The sequence below is a fragment of the Salvelinus namaycush genome, chromosome 3 (assembly GCF_016432855.1).
Source record: "Salvelinus namaycush isolate Seneca chromosome 3, SaNama_1.0, whole genome shotgun sequence".
In the NCBI taxonomy this organism is placed as follows: domain Eukaryota; kingdom Metazoa; phylum Chordata; class Actinopteri; order Salmoniformes; family Salmonidae; genus Salvelinus; species Salvelinus namaycush.
In genome coordinates this window covers 95174572-95202453 of record NC_052309.1, presented here as the reverse complement: position 1 = coordinate 95202453, position 27882 = coordinate 95174572, and the positions used below count along the sequence as shown (strand labels likewise).

Genomic DNA, 27882 nt, shown 5'->3' with positions numbered 1-27882 from the left:
CATGCTCCTCCTCTTCGGATGAAGAGGAGGAGGACTACCGTTACAATGATATAATACAAAAGTATTTTCTAGCATAATGACTCCCTAAACCGCCTCACCCACTTGAAGAGAGGTGTTGATGACTATGTACAGTAGGTGCCGGCACCTCTTAAACACCACAGAAGAAGCTGAAAAGCATCAATAGGAAGTACTTTGTTACTGTCTTCTATCTAGTTTTCAATCCAAATACATTTCACAGGCTTTTGCAGGATGTTTCTAATGTAAGATTAGTCTACATGAGACGTTCATTTGTCACAACTTAAATGGAGTTTTGATATTTATAAAGTTGTGGTCGAGCTTTTCTTTATCTGAACGTTGTGACAAAGAAAGTAACTGTAGCTTACACATTTAGTGTCGTTTTTTATTTTTTTTAGAAAGAATACAGTAACGTCAGCTTCCACGATGGATCGGGTAAGTTTGGTTGACTTTTATTAATAGTATACCTATTGTGGTGTATAAAATGTATAGGTCCAGTTTTCACGTGTGATCTTCCACATCCATGAGTTCGATTTGAACAGCAGGACAAAAGAAACCATGGTGGTAATTTCAGCCAAGTAGCCTACTAGCTCATCGCACACAGATTGATGATACAAGGCAATGCGCAACCAGCAGCAGGTCAAGTCAGAACCAGGGAGAAATAATTAGGCATCGGCTACACCAGTGATGTATATAAACCCTGGATTGCTGATGCTACGTATTGGCCATTGAGGCTTTGAAGCCACCGGTTAACTTCTTTGAACACCTCAGATTGTTTCTCCAGATGTCAGTTCGGCCACACAGCGTTTATAGACTAATTTGTTGCGCCCAAATAAAGAAAACGACCATTGAAAATATGTGATTCTTGTAACTAGGCTACCAGTTACGGTGCTGTTAGCTTGTGTTTGCGCTCATCTTTCTGCGGAAATAATACAACAATGATTGCTAGTGTCGAAGAATGATTTGGAGTTAATATTAGTCAAATTATTGAGCATATCCTCCGTGCAAATAAGCATCAGAAATTGTCCTTATTTAGCATATCAAGATCCTGATGTTGACCTCAGTCTAGAGCTTAAAATATACCATGTAGGCCTACTGTCAGTAATTGTCGTCATTTTGAGAAAATAAGTTGTCCACATAGGCCTATCACAGGATATTGAATGATTCCATATCCGTGCATAGGAAATGTCCATGTGTGATATTCAGAGTAATCCCAATATCATATGTCTAAAAGAAAATAGTTTTGATATATAGTTTTTTACATTAGAACTTGAAAAAACATTGAAACAAAGACATCTGGATTGTTTTGATACAGTTGAAGTCGGAAGTTTACATATGTAACAGTATAACTTTAGTCCTTCCCCTCGCCCCGACCCGGGCGGGAACCAGGGACCTCTGCACACATCAACAACAGCCACCCTCGAAGCATCGTTACCCATCGCTCCACAAAAGCCGTGGCCCTTGCAGAGCAAGGGGAACCACTACTTCAAGGTCTCAAAGCGAGTGACGTCACCGATTGAAACGCTATTAGCGCGCACCACCGCTAACTAGCTAGCCATTTCACATCGGTTACATAAGTTGGGTGAATTTTGTCCCATTCCACCTGACAGAGCTGGTGTAACTGAGTCAGGTTTGTAGGCCTCTTTGCTTGCACATGCTTTTTCAGTTCTGCCCACAAATTTTCTATAGGATTGAGATCAGGGCTTTGTGATGGCCACTCCAATACCTTGACTTTGTTGTCCTTAAGCCATTTTGCCACAACTTTGGAAGTATGCTTGGGGTCATTGTCCATTTGGAAGACCCATTTGCGACCAAGCTTTAACTTCCTGACTGATGTCTTGAGATGCTGCTTCAATATATCCACATAATTTCCCTTCCTCATGATGCCATCTATTTTGTGAAGTGCACCAGTCCCTCCTGCAGCAAAGCACCCCCACAACATGATGCTGCCACCTCCGTGCTTCACGGTTGGGATGGTGTTCGTCGGCTTGCAATCCTCCCCCTTTTTCCTCCAAACATAACAATGGTCATGATGGCCAAAACTTTATATTTTTGTTTCATCAGACCAGAGGCCATTTCTCCAAAAAGTACAATCTTTGTCCCCATGTGCAGTTGCAAACCGTAGGCTGGCTTTTTTTATGGCGGTTTTGGAGCAGTGGCTTCTTCCTTGCTGAGCAGCCTTTCAGGTTATGTCGATATAGGACTCATTTTACTGTGGATATAGATACTTTTGTACCTGTTTCCTCCAGCATCTTCACATGGTCCTTTGCTATTCTGGGATTGATTTGCATTTTTCGCACCAAAGTGCGAACTTACAAGATAAGTTTAATGCTAGCTAGCAACTTAACTTAGGCTCATTGCTGCACTTGCGTAACAGGTGGTCAGTCTGCCACGCAGTCTGTTCGTGGACTGCAATGTAATCGGCTCTAATTAATCGGCCATGCTGATCGGTCAACCTCTAGTCATAATACCCATAAAACCTAGCGGTCAAAATAGGAAATGGTTCCAATCGTTTTTCCACTGTGTATTTTCCCCATACGGGATGTTAGAAACACTTCAAATAAGGGCTGTGTTTCATGTAGGCTTACCCTAGCGTGACATTTTGATAACCGTGTAAATCTCTCTCAGACAAGGTGACTTATCAATATATTTGCCTGTATTTACTCCCCCCCAAAATGAAATGCTAATTAGCTACTAATGTGGCTATCATACAGAACATGAAATACCCTGACCGGTCTGGACGAGATTGACGAATTGAGGCAAAGGTAAGAATCTCTGCATTAACAATCTAATGTTAGCTAAAGGTAGTAATGAATTTATTGGTTACATTTCTTTGACAATTCTTCTAAGTTGACAAGTCTGCGACCTGTCATGGGCAAGTTTTAAAATTACACAATACCTGTTAGCAAAGGTGTCAGCTAGAGATGACATGCAGGGATTTGTAGTTTTTCATGATGTCTACTTTCATGCTAATTAGCATTAAGGACATTTGAGTGTAAATAGAGACGACTATATTGATAGAAGTCACCTTGTCCAATAGAGATTTACAAGAATATCAAAATGTCTCGCCAGGGTAAGCCTATGGAAAATCCCCTATGTGAAAAATGAATGGTGGAAAACAATTGGAACCATTTCCCTGTTCGACCACTAGGTTTTATGGGTATTATGACTCGTACACTGTGGGGCTCTATAGAGAGAATTAGTAATGGCATCTATTTTCGGCACTAATTTTGCCATGGTTCGCTGGGCAAAGCCTATGGGGAAAATGTATGCCGTTTTTATAGGGTGTTTAGATAAATGCCAAAAATAAGGTCTGTCGTAAACACAGGTTTAGGATATCTTATAGGTTTTGTTCTACAATCTTTATCAGCTAACGTCACTTCTTGTGAATGTTGAAGAATTTATGTAATAAAAAAAGCATATAAATCACAAAGGCTTCATAATTCATTAAGGTCATATTTACTGACTGCTATTATCTCATAGAACAAAACGTATAAGATCTCCTTAGTCTGTGCTTATCTTATTTTTGGTATTTATTCCAAAACCCACATTTTTCCCATTGGGATGGATGAACGAGCCAAAGGTAACTAATTTCTTTGTTTTAATTCTACAAGCTGGCGAGATCTAAAGCTCTGTTTAGCTCAACATTGAAATGATTGGTTGACGGTAAGTGGGGGCGGTTCTTCCTGTATAAACAAACTCCCTTCCTTGACTACTTCCTTCCATCAAATCAAATTTTATTTGTCACATACACATGGTTAGCAGATGTTAATGCGAGTGTAGCGAAATGCTTGTGCTTCTAGTTCCGACAATGCAGTAATAACCAACGAGTAATCTAACCTAACAATTCCACAACAACTACCTTATACACACAAGTGTAAAGGGATAAAGAATATGTACATAAAGATATATGAATGAGTGATGGTACAGAACGGCATAGGCAAGATGCAGTAGATGGTATCGAGTACAGTATATACATGAGATGAGTAATGTAGGGTATGTAAACATTATATTAAGTGGCATTGTTTAAAGTGGCTAGTGATAAATGTTTTACATCAATTTCCATTATTAAAGTGGCTGTCAACCGTACCGCAGGAATAGAATGTAAATCACAGTGGATAGATGTGGTGGCAGCTGTTGAGAAGTACTTGGGTGTACAATATTTTACTGCAGAGTTACAAGGTGTTTTGAAGGATAATATCCCGTCCTCCCAGGCTGCTGGCCTGGTGTAGGATCAGAGGGCCAAAGTAGTGGTATAACGATGAGGTTTTAATGGGTGTAGGGTTAGTTGGTTTTTCACAAAGTGTAATGAATTAATACTACAGAATAGTAGGCTGATGCACAGCCAATACACTAGGTGGGGGCGTGCACCTATAATAATTGTTTGCGGACCGCCATAACACTAAAGAAGAAGAAGACCACTTCCTTCACAACGACTCTAGATCTGGTCTGTAAAGCGGAATAATTATAAATACAATTTTATTGGTCACATACTTGTGTTTAGCAGATGTTATTGCGGGTGTAGCGAAATGCACTGACTAATGTGGAGGTTGCATAGCTGTAAATGCTGCATGGTTCGCTGCACGGATAGCTCTGCTTTAATCAGTCAGGTATTTTATAGGCTTCACTTACTGGGCATCAGACAATTAAAACTACCTGGACTCTCGAAGAGGACATTGTTCCAACAGACTCTCGGGTGGAGTTAGATGATAACAGACATCAGGATTCTTGGTGAATAGGGTGTTGGATGTTTTATTGACTTTAATAGATTCAAATCTTATCCAGGATCTTTCTGAAGTAAGATTAGGCTACATCAGACATATATTTGTCACAACGTAAGTCGAGTGTTGATATGTACATTTATGTTTGTTCCCAAGTATAAGGGATTTGCGTCAATTCAAATCTGGTATCAGGACAAAATGTGATTCAGAGTCCCCGAATATATTTTAAGTATTTTTATTAAACTCAAGCGATAAATGGTAAATTCAATTTTTGTATATACGGGTTCACTGTAACACCTCGCAGGGTAGAACAGGGAACTGGCAGGAGGTAAGTAAACAGCTGTTCTTATACCGTGATAGACGTAGTTCCAACCCCTCTGTTGGCCTATCACAGTGGAGGCTGAGCGTGGTTTAAACTTTGCTCAGCCTATCGCCGGCGCTCAGACTGGTCCCAGCCTCTTGGCGCTCTTTGGTGTCTGGCGCTTTTGCTGTGCAGATTACGCTCCCTCACCCCAGAGACTGAGGTCAGACAGCTCTGCAACATTGTCTGAGCTATTTGCACCTGCATACAAAGCACACTGTTCTCACTCAAGGCTAACCACCGCTTCCCAGCACACTTATCTGGGGCTAACTGTTACTTCCAGCACACACACCCAGGCGCCCAGGCCAACAGTTGCTAATATTCAATCACGTGATGTAGTTTTGGGTTATAGTGCAATAAACACAGATCCTCACACAAGGCAATGCGCAACAAGCAGCTAAAGTCAGAACCATGGAGAAATAATGAGGCCAAACCTACACCTTGCAGTAGCGGTGTGTAGGTAAAAACACCAGGGAAGCCAAGACAGAAAAATAGCCATATTACATGTGGTGATAATTGCATTGTTATAACCTGTTAGTTCATATGCCTTGACACAGCTGACAGCAGAAGACAGTGGCAGAATACATTCAACCACACCTTTGTTACATCATAAAACTAGAGAGCAACATCTGTCCTGTTAAGTTCACAAAAAATGTTGCATGTAACAGTTACATGACCTTCAGAACGGTCAAGCAAGTGAATGTTTTCTGAATACTAAACAACTATTGATTTAGAGTTACCGCAAGTCAAAAAGGAAACAGGTGCTGCCTCCACTGTTCAAGCACCATTTCAACTTCAACATCATCTAATTTAGTCTTCTACAGTGACAACTAAAAGATACCAAAAACCAGGGGTACAACTTTCACTGGGATGGAGTGTACATGCCCCCCACATTCTGAAATTGCATCTTTGACCCCCCTAGTTTTATCATTGGAATGTGATACTAAATGTGGCAACGGTGTGCTTTAGGACCATGCGGATGCCTCCAAGAGGCCGAGTATGCAGTTTTTAGTGTTTATCTGACTGGATAAAAAATATATACACACACACACACACTTCTAAAAACAAAGTTGCGCCCCTGCCAAAAACGATTTAGTCCCATCAACCTAAGCTAAATATAATGCGTCTATCCATAGTACTGATTTCTGTGCGTGCGTGAAAGTAGAAGAAAAAAAAACATGTGTGTCCCAACTTATGTTCCCTGAACGGTCTAGGACTCTGTCATACAGTACACGCTTTTCGGTTTTTGTTGTCCAAGGCTACCTGGCTAAGATGCTTGCTCGCTAGCCTAGTAACTTCCATTCACGGGCAACGATGCGCCAGGCCAGCTAGTTAATAGCCCCTTTTCAAATTATTACTATTTTTGAGATTTAATTGTGAGATGCTCATCTCACTGCAAACTGGCAAAAAATATATATTTGGACAATTATAATTTTCTATTTTATTGTTTTAGATTCCCTTATATTGTTTTCGTGAGTGTTCAGTATTTTCTGTGCCTACTTCGCTAAAATTATTGCGTCGGATTAAAATGGCACTATAGCTTCCATAAAGTGATGATTGGAATTAAAAAGTTTGAATAACTTTTTGGGTGGAACAGGTTTTATTACATTTGATCATTTATCACTCTCACGTGCACATTTCTGTCCATTAAGACCCAACAATGTGCTACCTTTTTTGTAGCATTTCTGACAATGCTAACATCTTTTCAGCCAAATCTATCTAACCTGGTCAGCAACTTGGATGCTTGGCAACAATACTGCAGCTATTAGCCAACATTAGCTTGCTTGTCCAAAGTCCAGCTAGCCTCTGTAGCTAGCTAACACCAGTCAACTGAAAGCTGCTAGCTAGCTAACCTACAGGCAAAGAAAGGTAGCTAGCTGTAATGGTTTATGGAAGGTTTGTTACACAAACAACAACTTCAGCCATTGTCCTGATCCAGACAACAATAGCTGACATCGACGCAGAAGCTGGCTAACGATAGCTAGTTCACATCCAAATGACAGTCCTATATTTTTGCAGAAAACATAGCTGCATCCGTTCAAAATCAAATTGACATGCTGCTACCTTACAATGCATGCAATGCAATAGACTTTTGCAACACTCGCTAGCTAGCTACTCCATAGACCAAGCTATATTTAGAGCTAGCCATATTGCACTGTCAGGCAAGACACCACTCAAACTGTAGCGGAGAAAACATATAGACATGTAAACAGCACTTTGTGCACTGCAGTGAGCAAATGTATGCTGGCTAGCATCAGAACAAACTCCTTTTCAAACATCCTGAATAAATTAAAATATGCTCCTTCTCCTGTCTAATTTACATTTTAATCCAAATCTGTGCAGATCAACAGTGCCAAACTAAGTACTTTGCCAATTGACTGGTTTGATTATTTTTACAGCTCCGATCTGGATGCTGGACTAGCCCATGTGTTGGATATTTGTCAACAACTCTGCCATGCACGGCCATTCCAGTGGTGCTGCACTAGGGGTGGGGGCTAATGGGGGCAAGAGAATATGTTACGAAATATTTTTTTCTTCTTCTCAGTAGCATGCATTGCTAAAACAAAGGTTTAAGGAAATACAGGCAGGGACCACATTACTGTGTGGGGTTTTTATAAGGTTTTTTGACATGCTTAACTAACTATTCTTATGCATTAAAGTTTGAATTACTGACTCATGTTGTCTAACCATGAGGCCACAGCCTGAAATTGCAACACATGTATCTGAGCATAAGATATGAACAAGCAGTCTGAAATGTGTGTGTGTGTGAAATATGTGTGTGTATGCAACAAATGTATCAGTAGTGTGGGCGCTGTACTATGTGGCCGAGACTGTGCTAATCTTAGAGAGACACAGGAGGGGGGTGAATCAGGAGACTGCTGACCAGACAATAACAGATAAACGATACACACGAAAAACATATGTGAGGTTCTGAGTTATGCACTATAACCCAATACTATAACAAACGTGATTAGCAACTGTATTATATGTGATTGAATACTATAACAAACGTGATTTGATATTGACAACCTGTTGGCTTGGGCGCCTGGATGTCTGTGTGTGTGTGCTGGAAGTAACAGTTAGCTCAGATAAGAAGCTGGGAAGCTGTAGTTAGCCTTGAGCGAGAACAGTGGACAATGTATACAGGTGCAGATATCTCAGACAATGTTATAAAACTGTCTGACCCCAGTCTCTGGGGTGAGGGAGCGTAATCTACACAGCAACAGTGAAAGGACACCAGAAAGCGCAAAGAAGCTGGGACCAGCTTGTGTGCCAACATCAACGATAGGCTGGGTAAGTCTAAACCACGCCCAGTCTCTACTCTGACAGGCCGGCTCGGAAGCGGGAACTAACCTCTGTCAGAGTATAATATAATATCTTTGTCAGAAACAAATCAGTTCTCTGTCTTATCCTGCGTGATGAAACATTGAACCCGTATATACGGAAATTGTATTTGCCATTTATTAACTTTTGAATTAAACAATTATTTTAACCAAGTTCAGGTGTACTATTGTTCCTATCTCAGTTGAACTTTCGCAACCCTAACAACTGCAAGACAAAATCATTTGGTCAATTAATCACGATGGTCTCGTAAGTATTAAAGCAGTGTGTTAACTTAATTTAAACTATTAAACTCAATAAATAAATCATTGTGAAGACCCTGGTCCTTCCCCCACCTGCAGCCAACCAGTCCCAGGGGTCCCCTCAAGGAGGTTTAGTGACAGACAGCTGTAGGGTACTTTGCTTTATAAAATAAGCAACAACAGCTCAGACCAATTCCAGCATTTAATTTAATCATATGTTTTATAGTGTTAAATATGTCATTATAGTGTTGCATGTTTTATGGTGTTACATAATATTTTATAGTGTTAACTAATGGTAGGTCTACATCATGTTTCTTTGTATCTGCAGGAACAGGCCCTCACGCAAGCTCCACTTCTGCCTACATAATATGTTAAGGATTTAAAAAAAAAAATTTTTTTTATTTTTATTTCACCTTTATTTAACCAGGTAGGCTAGTTGAGAACAAGTTCTCATTTGCAACTGCGACCTGGCCAAGATAAAGCAAAGCAATCCGACACATACAACAACACATATTTACACATGGAATAAACAAAACATACAGTCAATAATACAGTAGAAAAAAAGAAAACAAAAAGTCTATATACAGTGAGTGCAAATGAGGTAAGTTAAGGCAATAAATAGACCATGGTGGTGAAGTAATTACAATATAGCAATTAAACAATGGAATGGTAGATGTGCAGAAGATGAATGTGCAAGTAGAGATACTGGGGTGCAAAGGAGCAAGATAAATAAATAAATACAGTATGGGATGAGGTAGGTAGATAGATGGGCTATTTACAGATGGGCTATGTACAGGTGCAGTGATCTGTGAGCTGCTCTGACAGCTGGTGCTTAAAGCTAGTGAGGGAGATATGAGTCTCCAGCTTCAGAGATTTTTGCAGTTCGTTCCCGTCATTGGCCGCAGAGAACTGGAAGGAGAGGCGGCCAAAGGAGGAATTGGCATTGGGGGTGACCAGTGAGATATACCTGCTGGAGCGCGTGCTACGAGTGGGTGCTGCTATGGTGACCAGTGAGCTGAGATAAGGCGGGGCTTTACCTAGCAGAGACTTGTAGATAACCTGTAGCCAGTGGGTTTGGCGACGAGTATGAAGCGAGGGCCAACCAACGAGAGCGTACAGGTCGCAATGGTGGGTAGTGTATGGGGCTTTGTTGACAAAACGGATGGCACTGTGATAGACTGCACCAGTTTGTTGAGTAGAGTGTTGGAGGCTATTTTATAGATGACATCACCGAAGTCGAGGATCGGTAGGATGGTCAGTTTTACGAGGGTATGTTTGGCAGCATGAGTGAAGGATGCTTTGTTGTGATATAGGAAGCCGATTCTAGATTTAATTTTGGATTGGAGATGTTTTATGTGAGTCTGGAAGGAGAGTTTACAGTCTAACAAGACACCCAGGTATTTGTAGATGTCCACCTATTCTAAGTCAGAGCCGTCCAGAGTAGTGAATACAACTGAAGAAGTCTTGAACTCAAAATTCTACTGAAGTATTTGCTATTAAATGTACTTAAGGATCAAACAAAAGTAAATTTGAAGGTTTTGTAAACCTATCAGATGCTTACTAATTGTAATCAACTTAAACCTCAGACTCCTCACTCTCTACCACAATCACCCTCTTTGCACGATCCATGAAGTCTGGCCTCCTGCTCCTGACAGAGTCCTGGTGCCACAGCATCACAGCTTTTATCGGATCATACTCCCTGATCTCTGGAGAGGACAGCTGGACCATAAGGAGATCTGACAGTGTATCAGACTTTAGGTTGGACCACCAATCAGTTTTCATCTGTTTCATTGTATTAAAACCTCTTTCATATTCAGCTGTGATGCTGGACGGGCGAGCAGGTGCGGGCAGTGATCAATTGAATAGCATGCATTTAGTTTTACTTGCGTTTAAGAGCAGTTGGAGGCCACGGAAGGAGAGTTGTAGGGCATTCAAGCTCGTCTGGAGGTTAGTTAACACAGTGTCCAAAGAGGGGCCAGAAGTATACAGAATGGTGTTGTCTGCGTAGAGGTGGATCAGAGAATCACCAGCAGCAAGAGCAACATCACTGATGTATACAGACAAGAGAGTCGGCCCGAGAATTTAACCCTGTGGCACACCCATAGAGACTGCCAGAGGTCCGGACAACAGTCCCTCTGATTTGACACACTGAACTCTATCAGAGAAGTAGTTGGTAAACCAGGCGAGGCAGTCATTTGAAAAACCAAGGCTGTCGAGTCTGCCAATAAGAATGTGGTGATCGACAGAGTCGAAAGCCTTGGCCAGGTTGATGAATACGGCTGCACAGTAATGTCTCTTATCGATGGCGGTTATGATGTCGTTTAGAACCTTGAGCGTGGCTGAGGTCAACCCATGACCAGCTCTGAAACCAGATTGCATAGTGGAGAAGGTACGGTGGGATTCGAAAGGGTCGGTAATCTGTTTGTTAACTTGGCTTTCGAAGACCTTAGAAAGACAGAGTAGGATAGATATAGGTCTGTAGCAGTTTGCGTCTAGAGTGTCACCCCCTTTGAAGAGGGGGATGACCGCGGCAGCTTTCCAATCTTTGGGAATCTCAGACGATACGAGAATCCCTAGTTATCTTTCTGTCCTCCCTAACTGTGCACTTGTTCACTATCCCTTAACTGATTTGAAAGGAAATGGCTGTTATTAAACATATGGTGGATTCTCCCACTAGCCCATGACTCCACCAATCCAATGCCGTTTTTTTCCTCTTTGGTACAATTTTCATAAATATGTTGTCGATTTTCGTAACTGTAAGTACAACGATGTTCCTGTCATTTGTTAACAATACATTTAACTATAATTTAATCAAACTGCTAAAAACTGAATTACGAAAGCAAAATTATAAAGTGTCAAGTTTACGTACAGTATTAAAAAAAATATGAAATTTGAAATGATGGTGTAGAAATACTTGGGTGTGAAATTACAGTTTATTCCACTCATTATCTGAATGTTGTTGATTTTTAGATGTGGCTGCTGTTACAGTAACAAGTCACATAGAAAAGTGGATCTTGAACAATGTTGCATGGGGCAGAAATCTCACCAGGCTACACCAATACCTTTTTACTGTAGGTTTCTACTACATGCCACAATACCCCTATATCTGATGGTTACTTCTACGTATGTACTGTATAAGAATACTGAAACTGTAAGACTGACATTTTTCTCAACATGCTCCAAGTGGGATAACGAGCAGCAGTAGTTCTGGTGTTTAGGTTTTTCATCATTGGTTATTTGAACAAACCATGATTTAGCAGGGGTTACCATCTTTCACACGTTGGAAGGGGAGGCGACATTCGGCCCGTATCTTGAAAGGGGGGGTGGAGCTTTTCGATTCGGTTCTGCTCTTTGTTCTACCATCAAGTTTTATACGTTTTTACATTTTGTAAAAAATATTCCAATTCCATTTTGAAAAATTTGCCAAAGTGAAATATACAAGACATTTGTGGAAAGTAATGAACACACTTCAGGAGAAAGGAGGTATTATAAGGATGCAGCCATCAATCAGAGATTTGGACTAAAGTAATAAAACAAATTGGTCTAATGATATTCTATGTACAATACTTCCTGTGGTCACCAGGACAGAGCTAGCCCGTCCCCCTCCAACCTGCCGGAGTCCCCTGGTCACAACTCTCCTGGTAGCGCCTTACTGCTGAATCTGAAGAGGGTGTCTGTGAGGCTGGTCGACTGCAGGAAGACACCGGGGCAGAGTGGAACTGTGAGAGAAGGACACGAGGAGGGAGATTTGATTTCATCAAGTAAGAACAATGGGGTGTGTGGATGAGACTACAATCTGCTTCTGTAACTTCTGTTAATTGATTGATAAACAATATACACTCAGTGGACAGTAAATTGTCGATTCAGTTTCGTGAACGGAGGATCGTGTTCCTAATAAACTGGCCATAGAGTATTTATTAAAGAGGGAGGCAGGTAGCCTAGTGGTTAATGCCAGTATTAGCAAGGTTGCTGGTTTGAATCTCTGAGCCAATTAGGTAAAACATCTGTCTGTGCTCTTGAGCAAGGTACTTAACCCTGATTGCACCTGTAAGTCGCTCTGGATAAGAGCGTCTGCTAAATAACAGATTAAAAAAAAAAAAAAAAGTATATTATTTATGGACTTATATTTCCAAAACCTAGTTATTCAATGTCTTTGTTTCACAGGGGACACACACCGTTGTTCTCTCCGTGGGAGGGGCTTATCATCTGGGGAGCCTCAACAACATCATGTTGCTGACGAGACAGAGAAGAGTGTCTCCAGATCAGAACATCTCAAGAAACACCAGCAGGGACGTACAGGGAAGAAACATCACCACTGCTGCTCTGACTGTGGGAAGAGTTTCACAAGCCAGAGTGGCTTCATTATTCACTGTGATCAGTGTGGGAAGAGTTTTGCTGCATCTAACACCTTCAAATCTAATGTAAGAATTCATGAAGGGGAGAAGCCTTACCTCTGTCTTGATTGTGGGAAAAGCTTTGTTAGTGCAGGAGCCTTAACCATACACCAGCGTGTACACACTGGAGAGAAGCCTTATAGCTGTGATCAGTGTGGAAAGAGCTTCAATCAGTCATGCCACCTGACTACACACCAGCGAACACACACTGGCGAGAAACCTTATAGCTGTGATCAGTGTGGGAAGAGCTTCAATCAGTCATGCAACCTGACTACACACCAGCGAACACACACTGGCGAGAAGCCTTATAGCTGTGATCAGTGTGGAAAGAGCTTCAATAATTCAGGCCACCTGACTACACACCAGCGAACACACACTGGCGAGAAGCCTTATAGCTGTGATCAGTGTGGGAAGAGCTTTGCTCGATCAGAAAAACTAACTACACACCAGCGCATACACACTGGAGAGAAGCCTTATAGCTGTGGTCAGTGTGGGAAGAGCTTTGCTTTATCAGAACACCTAACCATACACCAGCGTGTACACACAGGAGAGAAGCCTTATAGCTGTGGTCAGTGTGGGAAGAGCTTTACTGTAGTTTCCTCCCTGACTGTACACCAGCGAACACACACTGGAGAGAAGCCTTATAGCTGTGATCAGTGTGGGAAGAGCTTTGCTGTATCAGAAAAACTAACTATACACCAGCGAATACACACAGGAGAGAAGCCTTATAGCTGTGATCAGTGTGGGAAGAGCTTTGCTCGATCAGAAAAACTAACTAGACACCAGCGCATACACACTGGAGAGAAGCCTTATAGCTGTGGTCAGTGTGGGAAGAGCTTTGCTCAATCAGATAACCTGAATTCACACCAGCGAACACACACTGGAGAGAAGCCTTATAGCTGTGATCAGTGTGGGAAGAGCTTTGCTCTAGCTTCCACCCTGACTGCACACCACCGAACACACACTGGAGAGAAGCCTTTTAGCTGTTATCAGTGTGGGATGAGCTTTGCTCTAGCTTCCACCCTGACTGCACACCACCGAACACACACTGGAGAGAAGCCTTATAGCTGTGATCAGTGTGGGAAGAGCTTTGTTGCAGTTTCCTCCCTGACTACACACCAGCGACTACACACAGGACATAAGCCTTATAGCTGTGATCAGTGTGGGAAGAGCTTTAATCAGTCAGGGACCCTGAAATCACACAAGCTAACACACGCTGGAGAGAAAGAAGCCTTATATCTGTGATCAGTGTGGGAATTGTTTCAGTCAGTTATGGACCCTTTATTCACACCAGTGAACACACACTGGAGAAGGAACCTTATGTCTGTCTAGGTGGGAAGAGCTTTGTTAATTTAGGGCCAATGAGAAAACACCAGAAAGCACAAACTTTCTGTATTTCATCTCCCTCCCTTCTGGCACCGGTTCCAGATCCCTAAATAAAGGATCAGTAGAAAACATCCAGTGAACAGTCATATCCATCTCCCATTCTTAAACAGTTGCCTCAGTCTGATCACCATGGTAACCTCTGGAGCATAATATGCAGCTCTGATCTAGGATCAGGTCTCCCCTGTGTCTATGTAATATCACACATTGATCTAAATGGATCAATGTTATCATAGGAAATGTTTTAGGGAACCTGTGTGTGGGAGGGATGTTGATAATTGTATCTTCTTTCATATACTCATGATACTATTATTATTAAATGTCATTATGTAGAATAATGTTTCAACAATAGGTGTATATGCATGTATTCAATTGATCAATACATTATCTTCTAAACAAGAAGTTATCACTTAAATTGTGTATTTTATAAATCTAATCCATAATATATTGGATAATTATTTCCATGAGTTCAAGGCAAGAACTATGCATACTGTGTCTTGTAACAACGGTTAATGTAATAACTTTTAGATTTATAATGTAATAAAACCGGTAAATGTAATATCTTGTTGGTTTATCTGATAAAATGTTGAATTGTTGTCGTAATAACCTTTTCCACTTAATGTAATAAGTTATTGGTATCAGGTAACAACTTTTTAAAAATAATAACGTAATAACTTCAACCGATCATGTAATAACACCTAAACCAATGTTTAATGTGTTACTTCACTAATGTTAATGCACATACTACCCTCCACCAATTACAAACCCACACACAAACCTATGCACTTGTACTCTTACACAAACAAGCACGCAGTTATAGACACATGCATTGATTTAATATTTTTTTAATTAACAATTAATCTGTAGTTCTTATAGTCATTGAGACAGGGGGCTCGGTCGGGCAAGAGGAAGGAGGATTGGGAAACTGCAAATAACAATAAGCTGAACTCCGCCTAGCAGAAACATCTTTGTATTGGCAACTATTCATTATTAGTTTATATTGTATTAAAGTTAAGGGATGTCACCCTGGGCGGGGTGAACCATAGTAGGGGATAAAAAGAGAAAACACCATCTTGAGAACTGAGTGTCTTGTTTGTAAATTGCTGTAAGTGTAAACTCCGGGTTGCAAACCTTATTAAACAAACTAACCTCTAATCAAAGAAGTTTCCTGTGGTCACTTGTATGAACATATACAGAAAGTGTAAGGAATTTCTGCCCTGTTATCATTATTTCTATTCATTACAGAATAGTAGGCTGATAAATAGACAAATCAGTTGGAGTCGTGCATCTATAACAATTGTTTGCAGACCGCCATAATACCAAAGAAGAAGAAGACCCCTTCCTTCACAACAGCTCTGCTCCGTGAAGCGCAGCAAGTATGAATGTCCTGACTTCTGCCAAGGTTGCATCGCCGTAAATGCTGTATGGCCACTGCAGATGTCAGATTGAACATACATCGGACTTTACTGTTTCACCGCAAGGATGGCGCAGCGCTAATCTGTATTTTATTTACGAGGACTCTTACTGGGCCTCAGCCAATAAAAAATATGTGGACGCTCGAAGAGAACGATGTCAGAGAAGAAGAGGCAGAGAGAGGGGCCCAACTCGAGTGAAAATCTGTCGCCCTCCAGCAGGTGGAATTTTTTCGCTCCACCAGGCAAGGAGTTTTTGTGTGGAGGTCAATGAAAATGTGTTGAATTTGGTCAATCAAGAAACGAATGGCTTATTTGCTGTGTGAGGTTTATTTGATCGAATAGAAGTTTCTTAGTCTGCACCCCTAAGACCGCTTTAAGTCCTGTCGTGGATAATTGTCTCAGAAATATATCACTCTTACAAGAACTTGTGAATTCAATATAGACTTTAATACAAAGTAGCAAAACTATCACAAACGTAACAGAGCCGAGCCCCTCCATGGAAAGAGACTCAATTCTCATATTACAGAGTCCTGCCTTTATAGGATTCTGTCTTTGCATAACAAATAGAGTCCCCTCCCTCTATATGAAAATAGCTTCCCTTGACCCTTCTCCATTATTTTCTTTTCATCGCTTGCTTGTTCACGCCCACTAACGCTCATATCTGCTTTTGGTTAGGTTATAATGATGGCAGAACCCTTTTCACGTCCTAAAAATAATGCATTGCATGCTTATGTTTCACGTGTTGGTCATCAGTTATTTTGCTACCATCCTTTTTCCTGTATCCTTCTGACCATAGTACGTCCAGCTGTCATAAATGTACGTATGGTCTTGGTTAATGTACTCTTTCAAAAATAGAGTATAGCCTGGGTGTCATATGGCCTGGGTGTCATCTTCTCTTAACTTCTACTTGGTCACAATCCCGGATCCGGGAGCACCCTCATCAGTAAAAAAGCTGACTTGCATAGCCTAGCATAGCGCCACAAGTAAATACTAGCATCTAAATATCATTAAATCACAAGTCCAAGACACCAGATGAAAGATACACATCTTGTGAATCCAGGCATCATTTCTGATTTTTAAAATGTTTTACAGGGAAGACACAATATGTATTTCTATTAGCTAACCACGATAGCAAAAGACACAACTTTTTTTCCCCACCATTTTTTTCCTGCATAGGTAGCTATCACAAATTCGACCAAATAAAGATATAAATAGTCACTAACCAAGAAACAACTTCATCAGATGACAGTCTGATAACATATTTATTGTATAGCATATGTTTTGTTAGAAAAATGTGCATATTTCAGGTATAAATCATAGTTTTACATTGCAGCCACCATCACAACTCTCACCAAAGCAACTAGAATAACTATAGAGACCAACGTGAATTACCTAAATACTCATCATAAAACATTTATGAAAAATACACAGCATACAGCAAATGAAAGACAAAGATCTTGTGAATCCAGCCAATATTTCAGATTTTTTAAGTGTTTTACAGCGAAAACACAATATAGCATTATATTAGCTTACTACAATAGCCAACCACACAACAGCATTGATTCAAGCCAACAATAGCGATAACGAATAAACCAGCAAAAGATATTAATTTTTTCACTAACCTTCTCAAACTTCTTCAGATGACAGTCCTATAACATCATATTACACAATACATATAGAGTTTGTTCGAAAATGTGCATATTTAGCGGCACAAATCGTGGTTATACAATGAGAATAGTAGCCAAGCTGCCAACAAAATGTCGGGAGAAATCTTGGGAGAGGCACCTAATCTAATCAGTAATTAATCATAAACTTGACTACAAAATACAGGTTGGACAGCAAATGAAAGATACATTAGTTCTTAATGCAACCGCTGTGTTAGATTTTTTAAATTAACGTTACTACGACATACAGCGCGCGTTAAAGCGAGACGGCACCGAAATTAATGCCGGAATAGTAGTTTGACATTTTTCAACAGAACAACGAATTAACATCATAAATAGTTCTTACTTTTTGATGAGCTTCCATCAGAATCTTGGGCAAGTTGTCCTTTGTCCAGAAGAATCGTTGCTCGGTTGTAGATTGTCGCCTTCAACTTTGGAATTAGCAGTAAACATTAGCCATGTGGCGAAGACGTGCCCAAACTCACTATAACGCAGCACTAAGAAAATTCCGAAAATCGCAATATACTGATATAAAATGATATAACTCGGTTTAAAATAACTACATTACGACGTTTTTAACACCTATATCGAATAAAATCAGAGCCGGATATATCTAAGGCCTATAACGAGAGCTTTCCAGAACGCCATCCTGAGGTCTGTCTTGTGTCATGGCGAATGTTGAAAAGAGTGTACCCCACGTACCCAGACCCTTTATATGGCCTCAGATCTGCCTAGCAACTCCATTCCAATTCTCACTACTTGCTGACATCTAGGGGAAGGCGTATGCAGTGCATGTCGACCAATAGAATACATGCAAATTAATAAACTGACCCTAGAACAGACTGCCTGATTTCAGATTTCTCACTTCCCGACAGGAAGTTTGCTCCAACTTGAGTTCTGTTTTACTCACAGATATAATTCAAACGGTTTTAGAAACTAGAGAGTGTTTTCTATCCAATAGTAATAATAATATGCATATTGTACGAGCAAGAATTGAGTACGAGGCAGTTTAATTTGGGAACTAAATTTTTACAAAGTGAAAACAGCACCCCCTATTGAGAAAAGAGATGTGCATGTCCTTGCTACTTCAACCTAGCAACTAGACCTATTTATATTTAATGCTTAGCTCTCCTTAATGCTTAGCTCCCCACAGCCCTTGGCGGGAAGCTTTTGCGTCTTCCATTCAGAGAACCGCTACACGCCCTATAAAGGCATCTAGCCATGAGCTAATTGGAAAGACAATAGCAAAGAATTTCTCTAACCAAGCTGTTTTTGTTGTTTCTATAAATACCTTAGATTTGTGATTTCAGATTTTATTTGCAAATATAAAAACAATACAACCACACGTGGACATAATGCATTTACTATCATTCAGGATGATTCTAAAACAGTGAAACATGTAATGTACAGTTTAAATAGATTCATGATATAATACAAAAGTATTTTCTAGCATAATGACTCCCTAAACCGCCTCACCCACTTGAAGAGAGGTGTTGATGACTATGTACAGTAGGTGCCGGCACCTCTTAAACACCACAGAAGAAGCTGAAAAGCATCAACAGGAAGTACTTTGTTACTGTCTTCTATCTAGTTTTCAATCCAAATACATTTCACAGGCTTTTGCAGGATGTTTCTAATGTAAGATTAGTCTACATGAGACGTTAATTTGTCACAACTTAAATGGAGTTTTGATATTTATAAAGTTGTGGTCGAGCTTTTCTTTATCTGAACGTTGTGACAAAGAAAGTAACTGTAGCGTACACATTTAGTGTCGTTTTTTTTATTTTTTTTTTAAGAATACAGTAACGTCAGCTTCCACGATGGACCGGGTAAGTTTGGTTGACTTTTATTAATAGTATACCTATTGTGGTGTATAAAATGTATAGGTCCAGTTTTCACGTGTGATCTTCCACATCCATGAGTTCGATTTGAACAGCAGGACAAAAGAAACCATGGTGGTAATTTCATCCAAGTAGCCTACTAGCTCATCGCACACAGATTGATGATACAAGGCAATGCGCAACCAGCAGCAGGTCAAGTCAGAACCAGGGAGAAATAATTAGGCATCGGCTACACCAATGATGTATATAAACCCTGGATTGCTGATGCTACGTATTGGCCATTGAGGCTTTGAAGCCACCGGTTAACTTCTTTGAACACCTCAGATTGTTTCTCCAGATGTCAGTTCGGCCACACAGCGTTTATAGACTAATTTGTTGCGCCCAAATAAAGAAAACGACCATTGAAAATATGTGAATCTTGTTACTAGGCTACCAGTTACGGTGCTGTTAGCTTGTGTTTGCGCTCATCTTTCTGCGGAAGTAATACAACAATGATTGCTAGTGTCGAAGAATGATTTGGAGTTAATATTAGTCAAATTATTGAGCATATCCTCCGTGCAAATAAGCATCAGAAATTGTCCTTATTTAGCATATCAAGATCCTGATGTGGACCTCAGTCTAGAGCTTAAAATATACCATGTAGGCCTACTGTCAGTAATTGTCGTCATTTTGAGAAAATAAGTTGTCCACATAGGCCTATCACAGGATATTGAATGATTCCATATCCGCCCATATGAAATGTCCATGTGTGATATTCAGAGTAATCCCAATATCATATGTCTAAAAGAAAATAGTTTTGATATATAGTTTTTTACATTAGAACTTGAAAAAACATTGGAACAAAGACATCTGGATTGTTTTGATACAGTTGAAGTCGGAAGTTTACATATGTAACAGTATAACTTTAGTCCGTCCCCTCGCCCCGACCCGGGCGCGAACCAGGGACCTCTGCACACATCAACAACAGCCACCCTCGAAGCATCGTTACCCATCGCTCCACAAAAGCTGCGGCCCTTGCAGAGCAAGGGGAACCACTACTTCAAGGTCTCAAAGCGAGTGACGTCACCGATTGAAACGCTATTAGCGCGCACCACCGCTAACTAGCTAGCCATTTCACATCGGTTACATAAGTTGGGTGAATTTTGTCCCATTCCACCTGACAGAGCTGGTGTAACTGAGTCAGGTTTGTAGGCCTCCTTGCTCGCACACGCTTTTTCAGTTCTGCCCACAAATTTTCTATAGGATTGAGGTCAGGGCTTTGTGATGGCCACTCCAATACCTTGACTTTGTTGTCCTTAAGCCATTTTGCCACAACTTTGGAAGTATGCTTGGGGTCATTGTCCATTTGGAAGACCCATTTGCGACCAAGCTTTAACTTCCTGACTGATGTCTTGAGATGCTGCTTCAATATATCCACATAATTTCCCCTCCTCATGATGCCATCTATTTTGTGAAGTGCACCAGTCCCTCCTGCAGCAAAGCACCCCCACAACATGATGCTGCCACCTCCGTGCTTCACGGTTGGGATGGTGTTCGTCGGCTTGCAATCCTCCCCCTTTTTCCTCCAAACATAACAATGGTCATTATGGCCAAAACTTTATATTTTTGTTTCATCAGACCAGAGGCCATTTCTCCAAAAAGTACAATCTTTGTCCCCATGTGCAGTTGCAAACCGTAGGCTGGCTCTATAGAGAGAAATAGTAATGGTATCTATTTTCGGCACTAATTTTGCCATGGTTCGCTGGGCAAAGCCTATGGGGAAAATGTATGCCGTTTTTATAGGGTGTTTGGATAAATGCCAAAAATAAGGTCTGTCGTAAACACAGGTTTAGGATATCTTATAGGTTTTGTTCTACAATCTTTATCAGCTAACGTCACTTCTTGTGAATGTTGAAGAATTTATGTAATAAAAAAAGCATATAAATCACAAAGGCTTCATAATTCATTAAGGTCATATTTACTGACTGCTATTATCTCATAGAACAAAACGTATAAGATCTCCTTAGTCTGTGCTTATCTTATTTTTGGTATTTATTCCAAAACCCACATTTTTCCCATTGGGATGGATGAACGAGCCAAAGGTAACTCATTTCTTTGTTTTAATTCTACAAGCTGGCGAGATCTAAAGCTCTGTTTAGCTCAACGTTGAAATGATTGGTTGACGGTAAGTGGGGGCGGTTCTTCCTGTATAAACAAACTCCCTTCCTTGACTACTTCCTTCCATCAAATCAAATGTTATTTGTCACATACACATGGTTAGCAGATGTTAATGCGAGTGTAGCGAAATGCTTGTGCTTCTAGTTCCGACAATGCAGTAATAACCAACGAGTAATCTAACCTAACAATTCCACAACAACTACCTTATACACACAAGTGTAAAGGGATAAAGAATATGTACATAAAGATATATGAATGAGTGATGGTACAGAACGGCATAGGCAAGATGCAGTAGATGGTATCGAGTACAGTATATACATGAGATGAGTAATGTAGGGTATGTAAACATTATATTAAGTGGCATTGTTTAAAGTGGCTAGTGATACATGTTTTACATCAATTTCCATTATTAAAGTGGCTGTCAACTGTACCGCAGGAATAGAATGTAAATCACAGTGGATAGATGTGGTGGCAGCTGTTGAGAAGTACTTGGGTGTACAATATTTTACTGCAGAGTTACAAGGTGTTTTTAAGGATAATATCCCGTCCTCTCAGGCTGCTGGCCTGGTGTAGGATCAGAGGGCCAAAGTAGTGGTATAACGATGAGGTTTTAATGGGTGTAGGGTTAGTTGGTTTTTCACAAAGTGTAATGAATTAATACTACAGAATAGTAGGCTGATGCACAGCCAATACACTAGGTGGGGGCGTGCACCTATAATAATTGTTTGCGGACCGCCATAACACTAAAGAAGAAGAAGACCACTTCCTTCACAACGGCTCTAGATCTGGTCTGTAAAGCGGAATAATTATAAATACAATTTTATTGGTCACATACTTGTGTTTAGCAGATGTTATTGCGGGTGTAGCGAAATGCACTGACTAATGTGGAGGTTGCATAGCTGTAAATGCTGCATGGTTCGCTGCACGGATAGCTCTGCTGTAATCAGTCTGGTATTTTATAGGCTTCACTTACTGGGCATCAGACAATTAAAACTACCTGGACTCTCGAAGAGGACATTGTTCCAACAGACTCTCGGGTGGAGTTAGATGATAACAGACATCAGGATTCTTGGTGAATAGGGTGTTGGATGTTTTATTGGCTTTATTAGATTAAAATCTTATCCAGGATCTTTCTGAAGTAAGATTAGGCTACATCAGACATATATTTGTCACAACGTAAGTCGAGTGTTGATATGTACATTTATGTTTGTTCCCAAGTATAAGGGATTTGCGTCAATTCAAATCTGGTATCAGGACAAAATGTGATTCAGAGTCCCCGAATATATTTTAAGTATTTTTATTAAACTCAAGCGATAAATGGTAAATTCAATTTTTGTATATACGGGTTCACTGTAACACCTCGCAGGGTAGAACAGGGAACTGGCAGGAGGTAAGTAAACAGCTGTTCTTATACCGTGATAGACGTAGTTCCAACCCCTCTGTTGGCCTATCACAGTGGAGGCTGAGCGTGGTTTAAACTTTGCTCAGCCTATCGCCGGCGCTCAGACTGGTCCCAGCCTCTTGGCGCTCTTTGGTGTCTGGCGCTTTTGCTGTGCAGATTACGCTCCCTCACCCCAGAGACTGAGGTCAGACAGCTCTGCAACATTGTCTGAGCTATTTGCACCTGCATACAAAGCACACTGTTCTCACTCAAGGCTAACCACCGCTTCCCAGCACACTTATCTGGGGCTAACTGTTACTTCCAGCACACACACACAGACACCCAGGCGCCCAGGCCAACAGTTGCTAATATTCAATCACGTGATGTAGTTTTGGGTTATAGTGCAATAAACACAGATCCTCACACAAGGCAATGCGCAACAAGCAGCTAAAGTCAGAACCATGGAGAAATAATGAGGCCAAACCTACACCTTGCAGTAGCGGTGTGTAGGTAAAAACACCAGGGAAGCCAAGACAGAAAAATAGCCATATTACATGTGGTGATAATTGCATTGTTATAACCTGTTAGTTCATATGCCTTGACACAGCTGACAGCAGAAGACAGTGGCAGAATACATTCAACCACACCTTTGTTACATCATAAAACTAGAGAGCAACATCTGTCCTGTTAAGTTCACAAAAAATGTTGCATGTAACAGTTACATGACCTTCAGAACGGTCAAGCAAGTGAATGTTTTCTGAATACTAAACAACTATTGATTTAGAGTTACCGCAAGTCAAAAAGGAAACAGGTGCTGCCTCCACTGTTCAAGCACCATTTCAACTTCAACATCATCTAATTTAGTCTTCTACAGTGACAACTAAAAGATACCAAAAACCAGGGGTACAACTTTCACTGGGATGGAGTGTACATGCCCCCCACATTCTGAAATTGCATCTTTGACCCCCCTAGTTTTATCATTGGAATGTGATACTAAATGTGGCAACGGTGTGCTTTAGGACCATGCGGATGCCTCCAAGAGGCCGAGTATGCAGTTTTTAGTGTTTATCTGACTGGATAAAAAATATATACACACACACACACACTTCTAAAAACAAAGTTGCGCCCCTGCCAAAAACGATTTAGTCCCATCAACCTAAGCTAAATATAATGCGTCTATCCATAGTACTGATTTCTGTGCGTGCGTGAAAGTAGAAGAAAAAAAACATGTTGTGTGTCCCAACTTATGTTATCTGAACGGTCTAGGACTCTGTCATACAGTACACGCTTTTCGGTTTTTGTTGTCCAAGGCTACCTGGCTAAGATGCTTGCTCGCTAGCCTAGTAACTTCCATTCACGGGCAACGATGCGCCAGGCCAGCTAGTTAATAGCCCCTTTTCAAATTATTACTATTTTTGAGATTTAATTGTGAGATGCTCATCTCACTGCAAACTGGCAAAATAAATATATTTGGACAATTATAATTTTCTATTTTATTGTTTTAGATTCCCTTAAATTGTATTCGTGAGTGTTCAGTATTTTCTGTGCCTACTTCGCTAAAATTATTGCGTCGGATTAAAATGGCACTATAGCTTCCATAAAGTGATGATTGGAATTAAAAAGTTTGAATAACTTTTTGGGTGGAACAGGTTTTATTACATTTGATCATTTATCACTCTCACGTGCACATTTCTGTCCATTAAGACCCAACAATGTGCTACCTTTTTTGTAGCATTTCTGACAATGCTAACATCTTTTCAGCCAAATCTATCTAACCTGGTCAGCAACTTGGATGCTTGGCAACAATACTGCAGCTATTAGCTAACATTAGCTTGCTTGTCCAAAGTCCAGCTAGCCTCTGTAGCTAGCTAACACCAGTCAACTGAAAGCTGCTAGCTAGCTAACCTACAGGCAAAGAAAGGTAGCTAGCTGTAATGGTTTATGGAAGGTTTGTTACACAAACAACAACTTCAGCCATTGTCCTGATCCAGACAACAATAGCTGACATCGACGCAGAAGCTGGCTAACGATAGCTAGTTCATAACGATAGCTAGTTCACATCCAAATGACAGTCCTATATTTTTGCAGAAAACATAGCTGCATCCGTTCAAAATCAAATTGACATGCTGCTACCTTACAATGCATGCAATGCAATAGACTTTTGCAACACTCGCTAGCTAGCTACTCCATAGACCAAGCTATATTTAGAGCTAGCCATATTTCACTGTCAGGCAAGACACCACTCAAACTGTAGCGGAGAAAACAAATACACGTAAACAGCACGTTGTGCACTGCAGTGAGCAAATGCATGCTGGCTAGCATCAGAACAAACTCCTTTTCAAACATCCAGAATAAATTAAAATATGCTCCTTCTCCTGTCTAATTAAACATTTTAATCTAAATCTGTGCAGATCAACAGTGCCAAACTAAGTACTTTGCCAATTGACCGGCTTGACTGTTTTTACAGCTCCGATCTGGATGCTGGACTAGCCCATGTGTTGGATATTTGTCAACAACTCTGCCATGCACGGCCATTCCAGTGGTGCAGCTCTAGGGGTGGGGGCTAATGGGGGCAAGTGAATATGTTACGAAATATTTTTTTCTTCTCAGTAGCATGCATTGCTAAAACGAAGGTTTAAGGAAATGCAGGCAGGGACCACATTACTGCAAGACAAAATCATTTGGTCAATTAATCACGATGGTCTCGTAAGTATTAAAGCAGTGTGTTAACTTAATTTAAACTATTAAACTCAATAAATAAATCATTGTGAAGACCCTGGTCCTTCCCCCACCTGCAGCCAACCAGTCCCAGGGGTCCCCTCAAGGAGGTTTAGTGACAGACAGCTGTAGGGTACTTTGCTTTATAAAATAAGCAACAACAGCTCAGACCAATTCCAGCATTTAATTTAATCATATGTTTTATAGTGTTAAATATGTCATTATAGTGTTGCATGTTTTATGGTGTTACATAATATTTTATAGTGTTAAATAATGGTAGGTCTACATCATGTTTCTTTGTATCTGCAGGAACAGGCCCTCACGCAAGCTCCACTTCTGCCTACATAATATGTTAAGGATTATTTTTTTATTAAAAAAAAATATATAATTCACCTATATTTAACCAGGTAGGCTAGTTGAGAACAAGTTCTCATTTGCAACTGCGACCTGGCCAAGATAAAGCAAAGCAATCCGACACATACAACAACACAGAGTTACACATGGAATAAACAAACATACAGTCAATAATACAGTAGAAAAAAAGAAAACAAAAAGTCTATATACAGTGAGTGCAAATGAGGTAAGTTAAGGCAATAAATAGGCCATGGTGGCGAAGTAATTACAATATAGCAATTAAACACTGGAATTGTAGATGTGCAGAAGATGAATGTGCAAGTAGAGATACTGGGGTGCAAAGGAGCAAGATAAATAAATAAATAAATACAGTATGGGATGAGGTAGGTAGATAGATGGGCTATTTACAGATGGTCTATGTACAGGTGCAGTGATCTGTGAGCTGCTCTGACAGCTGGTGCTTAAAGCTAGTGAGGGAGATATGAGTCTCCAGCTTCAGAGGTTTTTGCAGTTTGTTCCAGTCATTGGCAGCAGAGAACTGGAAGGAAAGACGACCAAAGGAGGAATTGGCTTTGGGGGTGACCAGTGAGATATACCTGCTGAAGCGCGTGCTACGAGTGGTGCTGCTATGGTGACCAGTGAGCTGAGATAAGGCGGGGCTTTACCTAGCAGAGACTTGTAGATAACCTGTAGCCAGTGGGTTTGGCGACGAGTATGAAGCGAGGGCCAACTAACGAGAGCGTACAGGTCGCAATGGTGGGTAGTGTATGGGGCTTTGTTGACAAAACGGATGGCACTGTGATAAACTGCACCAGTTTGTTGAGTAGAGTGTTGGAGGCTATTTTATAGATGACATCACCGAAGTCGAGGATCGGTAGGATGGTCAGTTTTACGAGGGTATGTTTGGCAGCATGAGTGAAGGATGCTTTGTTGTGATATAGGAAGCCGATTCTAGATTTAATTTTGGATTGGAGATGTTTTATGTGAGTCTGGAAGGAGAGTTTACAGTCTAACAAGACACCCAGGTATTTGTAGATGTCCACCTATTCTAAGTCAGAGCCGTCCAGAGTAGTGAATACAACTGAAGAAGTCTTGAACTCAAAATTCTACTGAAGTATTTGCTATTAAATGTACTTAAGGATCAAACAAAAGTAAATTTGAAGGTTTTGTAAACCTATCAGATGCTTACTAATTGTAATCAACTTAAACCTCAGACTCCTCACTCTCTACCACAATCACCCTCTTTGCACGGTCCATGAAGTCTGGCCTCCTGCTCCTGACAGAGTCCTGGTGCCACAGCATCACAGCTTTTATCGGATCATACTCCCTGATCTCTGGAGAGGACAGCTGGACCATAAAGAGATCTGACAGTGTATCAGACTTTAGGTTGGACCACCAATCAGTTTTCATCTGTTGTATTAAAACCTCTTTCATATTCAGCTGTGATGCTGGACGGGCAAGCAGGTGCGGGCAGTGATCGATTGAATAGCATGCATTTAGTTTTACTTGCGTTTAAGAGCAGTTGGAGGCCACGGAAGGAGAGTTGTAGGGCATTCAAGCTCGTCTGGAGGTTAGTTAACACAGTGTCCAAAGAGGGGCCAGAAGTATACAGAATGGTGTTGTCTGCGTAGAGGTGGATCAGAGAATCACCAGCAGCAAGAGCAACATCACTGATGTATACAGAGAAGAGAGTCGGCCCGAGAATTTAACCCTGTGGCACACCCATAGAGACTGCCAGAGGTCCGGACAACAGGCCCTCCGATTTGACACACTGAACTCTATCAGAGAAGTAGTTGGTAAACCAGGCGAGGCAGTCATTTGAAAAACCAAGGCTGTCGAGTCTGCCAATAAGAATGTGGTGATCGACAGAGTCGAAAGCCTTGGCCAGGTCGAT

The 27882-nt window shown here is 40.8% G+C and overlaps 2 protein-coding genes across 2 annotated transcripts in view; one reads left to right on the top strand and one right to left on the bottom strand.

Moving 5' to 3' along the window:
- Positions 1-27882, bottom strand: part of LOC120043725 (gastrula zinc finger protein XlCGF57.1-like) — a 714153-nt gene that overhangs the window by 379741 nt on the left and 306530 nt on the right. The window lies entirely within an intron of this gene.
- LOC120044736 (zinc finger protein 883-like) lies at positions 442-15019 on the top strand. The gene is made up of 3 exons (XM_038989416.1): positions 442-450; positions 12265-12442; positions 12846-15019. The coding sequence occupies exons 1-3, from the start codon at positions 442-444 to the stop codon at positions 14318-14320; spliced, it is 1662 nt and encodes a 553-aa protein (XP_038845344.1). The 3' UTR covers positions 14321-15019.

Excerpts from the sequence above, each read along its gene's own strand:
- LOC120044736 (XM_038989416.1), top strand. Across the intron at positions 12,443-12,845 it reads GGGAGATTTGATTTCATCAA|GGGACACACACCGTTGTTCT; the intron begins GTAAGAACAATG and ends TTTGTTTCACAG.